The sequence below is a fragment of the Gaeumannomyces tritici genome, assembly GCF_000145635.1.
Source record: "Gaeumannomyces tritici R3-111a-1 unplaced genomic scaffold supercont2.5, whole genome shotgun sequence".
Taxonomy (NCBI): Eukaryota; Fungi; Ascomycota; class Sordariomycetes; order Magnaporthales; family Magnaporthaceae; genus Gaeumannomyces; species Gaeumannomyces tritici.
This window is the reverse complement of record NW_008804549.1, coordinates 3,962,452-3,969,036: the sequence shown is the minus strand read 5'-3', so window position 1 is coordinate 3,969,036 and position 6,585 is coordinate 3,962,452. Positions and strand designations below refer to the sequence as shown.

General features: G+C 59.8%; 2 protein-coding genes across 2 annotated transcripts; both read right to left on the bottom strand.

Annotated features, from left to right (window-relative positions):
• Positions 1 to 247: 247 nt before the first annotated feature.
• Positions 248 to 2,059, bottom strand: GGTG_10293 (hypothetical protein). Its single transcript, XM_009228165.1, has one exon. It carries the CDS (start codon positions 1,988 to 1,990, stop codon positions 593 to 595), a length of 1,398 nt encoding a protein of 465 aa, XP_009226429.1. The 5' UTR covers positions 1,991 to 2,059; the 3' UTR covers positions 248 to 592.
• A 246-nt stretch (positions 2,060 to 2,305) lies between these two features.
• On the bottom strand, positions 2,306 to 6,181 carry GGTG_10292 (sulfate transporter; the record flags this gene model as incomplete). The annotated part of the gene is made up of 7 exons (XM_009228164.1): positions 2,306 to 3,493; positions 3,570 to 4,003; positions 4,106 to 4,490; positions 4,582 to 4,743; positions 4,810 to 4,952; positions 5,049 to 5,813; positions 5,953 to 6,181. The coding sequence occupies 7 exons, from the start codon at positions 6,179 to 6,181 to the stop codon at positions 2,306 to 2,308; spliced, it is 3,306 nt and encodes a 1,101-aa protein (XP_009226428.1).
• Positions 6,182 to 6,585: the final 404 nt, after the last annotated feature.

Here is a 6,585-nt window from a genome sequence, read left to right as displayed (position 1 = left end):
ATCCGGCTTGGCATCCGGTCTATCGTGGCCCACCGGATGTTTAGTCGTCATGTGAAGGGTGGGCGGTGGACGGTGCGCCGCAGTTTGCTATATTACCTATAACACCCGCCGTCAGCACCGAACCCTTGCCTAGGTAACCTCGACTCGTCTGCCAAACGGGCACGGCATCAACACATGCCGTCCGACAAAGACAGGTGTCTTCTCTGGGCGCTTGGGTACTATACCTCCGTGGGCAGAACTCCAAAAGCACCATGCACATCTATACGTATTTGCGTTTTGTACCCTTTGGCAGGGCTGTGCTTGCAAGTTTCTACACATAGGAAACAAGTATCACCCCTGATCCGCGGCGCCTTTCGGCATGAGACGGGGCCAACATGGACCGATCATCCACATCATTTAGATAGCCATACATCCCAGCCAGGCACTACCTCCGTACCTATATGTGCCCGTCGTTACACGTTATATCTATTTCTCCGTTGTGCAACTTGTCAGTCGGACCTGGGGGGTCCCGTCGGGCTTCAGATCCCGGTTCAGGGCTTGGAGGGGAGCGAGGCAGGCGGACGCATTGCGCGTCGCACCATGCTTCACAACTTTAGGGCGGCGACACAAGCCTGACGCCCCTCCCGACGCACCCCGTCTCGAACACCTCCACCAGGCCCGCCCCGACCGCCTCGTCCAGGACCCAGTCGAACCGCAGCCCGGAGAACTCCTTCCATCGCCGCGCCCGACTGGGGGCCACCCCGAATCGCCCGCCCCTCCCCGCCTGCCGCCGCCCGCCGCCACCGTTGCCGCCGCCGTCCCACCTTTCCCGGAGTGTGTCCTCGGGCGCCTCCCGGTCCGGCAGCCGCGCGAGCAGCTCCGTCAGGTGCGCCAGCGCCGCCGCCACGAGCTTTAGCCCCACTCCCGCCCCGGGTATCGCGATCCGATACTCGGCGCCGCACCCGCTCCCGCTCCCGGCCCCGACGGCAGACCCACTACTGCTGAGCACGTGCTCCCGGGAGCCGCCCTCGCCGCCCACGGCCCCGACCGTCCCCGACGCCGCCCTCGCAACCGTCGCCAGCGAGATGAGCGTGCCGCGGTCCTCGGGCCGCGCGAATATCGACGCCCCAACCGCCGCCGCCCCGCCATGGCCGCCCGTCAGGAAGCCCGCGCGCACGAGGGCGGCCAGGTGCTCCGGCGCGAGGCTCCCCGCCGGGACGGCCTGGGCGGCCGGGTGCTCGCGCAGCATCCGCGCAAAGGCATCACGCGCCGCATCGCCCAGGCCGTCGGCCTCCCCCAGCATGCGCTCCAGGTCGGCGGCCAGCACCAGCACCTCGCCCATTGCGCCGCGCCCGGGCACCGCGACGCGGCGCAGCGTGCCGGCGCGCGCCAGCTCGGCCGCCCCGCGCTCCACCGTGGTCGGCGTCCAGCCCAGGAGCGCCTGCAGGTGGGCCGCCGACACCATGGGCGGGAGGGAGGCGCGCCGGGAGAGGACCGTTGCGGCCAGCGCCGACGGGATCCCCCGCTTCGGGAGCGCCGAGAACATGTTGTCGCGCGCGTGCGCTATGGCCTGTGGGATGTCGGGTGGCGTCTGGTCGCCGCCCGCGGGGACGGCGGCCGGGTCCGCGCCGCCGGCGATTCCCGCCTGTTTGTTGGCCGATGGCTCGCCCGCCTCCCTCCGTGGAAACCCTGCCGTCCATGACGAGACTAGGGCGCGAGCCGCCGGTGTGGACCCTTCCCTTGGGCGCTGTTTCTGGACGCGATGTGAGCTCCCCAGAACAGTCTGTCGATTCATGGCAACGTCCAGATCAGCAAGGATAGATAACGTCCTTTGTGTGGTGTCGTGACAGGTAGGTCGATTAATAGCCGATGATCCGACGAGCTGGGATTTGCTGTAGTGGCGACGCACTTGCTCCGACCTTCCCATGGCTGCCTGAGTGAGCCTTGGGTGACTAAAACTGGTTCGCCACCCGCCGTTTCCAAGTCGTGTGCCAGTACGTATCTCTTCCATCACCCAAGCCAACGGTTGCTGAAACTGCGGATTTAACGCGTCAATCCGTACACTCACTCAGATGCGCCACGTTTTATTATTTTCCTGCGCACTCAATTCCAACCCTCGCACAATATTATCTAGACCCAACAAATGCGAAACAACGCTTTTCCCCATTTCCCCAGTAAACAAGCATACCCATCAACACAGGACAAATCTTTTTTTTTTTTTTTAAGCATGGAGCAACATGTGTTCGCCCGACTGGCAAATCATGGAAAGCTGTCAGAATATAAACAACCAACATAAGAAATACAGCCAAAGTTCATCGCGGAGTGCTCAAGAGGCCACCGTCAAGACGTATGAAGTCATGACACTCATGCGCTCGCTGGTCAGCTTGAGGCCCATGCGGAGGAGCTCTTGCGCAACGTCCGACTCTTCTTTTTGCAGCTTGTCCCAGCCCTCCCGATCGATGAGCCAGACCACACAGTCACGCTCAACGACAGCTGTCGCCGTGCGATTCGTCTCGGAGAAGAAAGGAAGCTCGCCGCATGTCGTCCCAGCCACTATGCTCTCGCAGAGGTACCCCTGCGGAAGATCGTATTCCATCCGGATGATGCCGCTCTCGACCAGATAGAACCCGGTGGCTGGCTCTCTCTGCCGGTACAGCACGTCGCCAGACCGGTACTCTTTCCGCGTAAAGTAGCTGGAGGCCCGGAACCAAAAGTCCTCGTTCTTGTCGCTCATGTCTTGGAATATTTGCAGCATCAGCCTCAGGGGCTCCCTGAAGCTCTGCCACTTGGACTGCCGAGTCTTCCCGGCATCCGCAAGTCGGGTAGCCGCCTCGTACAGGTGGTTTCGGCGAGGAGAGCTGGCCAGCTGCTCTAGAGGTCCGGGCGACCTGTCATTGGTTGGGACCTCCAAGCTGCTTGCTCCAACATGAACCGGGGCCTTTACTGCCTCTTGTTGTGCGTACAGAGTCTTGAGCAGCTCGTTCTCGCACGCCTCGAGAGCTGAGTTCAGATCGGGCAGCAATGTGGCCTCGTCTTCCCCTACACCTAGCGCCCTCAGGTTGTGGCATAGAGCGCTGCTGCCGTCCACCCCGCTCAGGATGAATTCTATCCCCTTCTTGCTAAGCAGCCGGCGGATGGTGGCGAAAGCCTCGCCAGCAGAGTAGTCGAGCCCAGTAACTTGGTGCAGGTCCAGGATAAGGAACTTGATAGGCCTCTGTCGGAACGCCTCGTCCGTGATCAGATCTCGGATCGTCTCCTCCACCCCAACGATGGTGCCAAAGAAGAGGTAGCCGGAAAGCTTGACGATGGAGATCTGACGCCCGACCTGCTGAAGGAAGTGCTGTTGCGAGGGATTGCGTCGCACTGTTGACCCGACCACGTCACCCGACCAGCCAGCCCTGACTGCCGACACCTGTGCGGTCTGGAAGATCATGGACACAAACGCCATCAGTATTCCGACCCCAATCCCAGTAACGAAGTCGTAAATCCCCATGATGAGAACAATGGCGACGACCTGGCGGAAGCAGATATTAGCAAACAACAGTCCCACAAGGAGCAGAGCTCGGGTCCGAGACGCAAATGCCACATACAGTCAGGTACTCGAGCCTCTTGAGCTTCTTCCGGGGACTCCACAGGGCCTCGAGGAGAAGCTCAAAGCCGAGGTCAAAGATCAAGCAGCCGACCATCGAGATTGGGATGTATCCGATGAGTTTAGGCCCAATCATCATGACAACAGTAGTCAGTGCCGCGAGCTCGAATCCGGCCAGCCGGCTATCAGCCCCCGAGCGCATGAAGAAGACGGTGTTCGCGTAAACGAGGTAATTCTGGATACTGCCGCAAAGGCCTGACAGGAAGTTGGAGTAGCCATGGAGCTTGAGCTCGTGGTTGAGGTCAACGTTGTCCTCACCGGTCGATATCGCAAGAGCGGGGACATTGATAGGTACGTGGAGGATGCCAAAGAAAGTAAGTGCAAACATGGCGGGAATGGTCTGTACGACTGCATCCCATCGAACAGCAGTGAAGTCTTGATTTGCAGGTGCCTCCGTCAGTACTCGCTCCAGACTTCCTGCTGAACTAATGCCTGGGGAAATGTAGGATGATGGCTTGGGAGGTAAGCAGGACTAACCGTAAAGCGTGTAGAAGTGCCACCAAGGCTCATTCGCAGCAGGGCCTTTGAATACCCAGCCGGCTTCCCGCAAAGCGTCCATATCCAATTTGCCGAGGGCGAAAGCGATAGAATAGAAGGCCACCGGGATGCCGCAGATGTACAGTGGGAGGAAAAACTTGGACTGTATCTTCTTCTGGCAGTAGAAGAGAACCAGTGCCAACACCAGAGGAGTTGCCCAGAGAGGAATAGTGTCAGGCCTAGACAGTTTGTGTAGAGTCTCGAGGTTGTACTCGAGGCTCCCGTCGATGCGAGCCGAGACTTCAAAACCGGTGGCAACGAGAAACCACCCCACACCACCGATGCAGCCAACGAGGATATGCCTCGGGATGAAGCCAACAAGGTACTATGAAGGGTCCATCGTAAGCTCATGGCCAAAATTGCATGTGGAATTTGGTAGGGACGCAGATGGAGGGGTGGAAGAATCAGGAACATACGCCAAATCTGAAGAGGCCCATGAGATAAAATACGAGGCCAGTGAGCATGGAGCTCAGGGCGTATGCCACTATAGTGCTGGCAATCACGGCAACGTCGTTGCCGTCCCCAATGTGGGTATGAATCGCAAAGGCCATTGCGTGAAAGAAGGGGACGACCTCGATCTGTGTGTGACGTTTGATTAGCACTTACACTCGCTCCAAGCCGCTATGCCGGGAAGAGACGCCTACCAATTCAGAACCGATGCCGCCCCTGAAGACCGAGCCCGTGGAATATGTAACCTGCGACACAATGGTACTGACGTAGAAGATGGATATGCCAGCGGGTCCCAGGCTAGCAAATACCGGGTCCCCAAGCGGGAAAAGAATCATACCTGGCAGGCCACAGTAACGAAGCTATCAGCATGGTCCAAATGGGGCAGAGGGCAGTATCCGGTTTGCCACAAAGAGCTTGCTTGCACACGACCTACCGTACGAGAGCGCATCAAGTATGTTGAGCAAGAGGCCAACGATAACGGCAGGCAGACATGACACTGGGGCTACCACCAGAGTTTCCCACATCGATCTGCGGTTGAGAGAGGTCGGTTGGTCGCGAGCCGCATCGACGAGTGAGGAAGCGGCGCCAGCAATGCGACGGCCGGTATTGGAAATGGCGCTGTGCCAGGGTCTAGGCTGAGGAAACTTCTGATCTTCCAGATCCGAATCAAGACCGGGATCGGACGTGGCTGGGCTGTGGTGGGACCTCACAGACAGGAGCGGCGTGGTCTCGGTCAAGAGTTCGGCTTCCACATCCTGCCGACCCTGCTTATGATGCGCCTCCCAGTCGTGGGAATCGGTGGCCGTCGGGGCAACATGGAGAGTCCGCCCAGGGGCGGGGCTGCCATCCAGGTCCGCATGCGAACCCGGGAACTCGGGTGGTGATCGTCGCAGCATATTAGAGATTATGGAAGGGCCAGCTGCGTCCAAGTCCTCTTCCTCCAAAGAACCGTCAAAAGGCAAGTCTGGGACCTCCTGAGTGGATCCCGCGTCTCTGGTCGGGCCGGCCTCGACGTCGTCTGACGCAGAGTTGGATGACGGCCGTGAAACCTCGCGTGGTAGACGATTCGAGTTGGACCTTTGGCGATTCAAGAAAGCTGGGGCGGTGAGGCGGCTGCTCTGGTCGGATAGCAGATAAGACGCGAGCTCGGCCGTGTCCTCACGAACGCTCCGCGCGTACTGAGCGCTGTCGACGGGGGCTACGGCGACAAGGGAAGCCAATGCGATGTCAGCGCAGAGCTCTCGGCGATGTGAGGCAAGGCATGAGGAGACGAGAGTGGTGATAAAAAGTTGCGAGGGGGTGGTCTCGGAGATAGCAGGGCAAGGGACAAAACTCACTGGGTTGGTCTCGCACGCTGCCGTGGATAAATGACCGGATTGGCTCCCGATGGCTGGCGGTGGTGAGCGACGACGACAGACGGCGGGCATCATGGTGGCTTGGGGGGCTCAACGCCGATACGCCATTGGAGGCATCGTGAGCGGCAGGCTCCTGGGAGTGGACGGAACCCGAGCTCCTCCCCCTCCGGGTGGGTGAGAAGGGGGAGAAGCGCGAGACAGGGGAAGTCATGGAGACGAGCGAAGTCGTGACAGACGGGCTGCGGCAGTCATGGAACAACGGGATGGCGAGCTCAGAACACAGTCGGGCGCCGGCGTCGGACGGGGATGGAACCCTTGTTGGGTGGTTTTGGACGTGCTCCTGACCCAAGAGCCTCGCCTACCCGACCTGGCTGGCTGGGCACAGCCGGGGGGAAGCCGAAAAATGTTTGTTGTATGAGATAGTTTATACTTTGACGCACGCTTGGTTGGGGTGAAGATTGGACTGGCATCTTCATCCATTGTGGATTCGCAATTGCTGGGGGGATAACTCGGGCCTTGAACCTTGATAGCGCCGTCTCCCATGCATGAGCGGGGCGGAATGCGCCATCCTGCTGTGTGCAAGGATTATTACAGATGGATGGCGACCAAGATGGC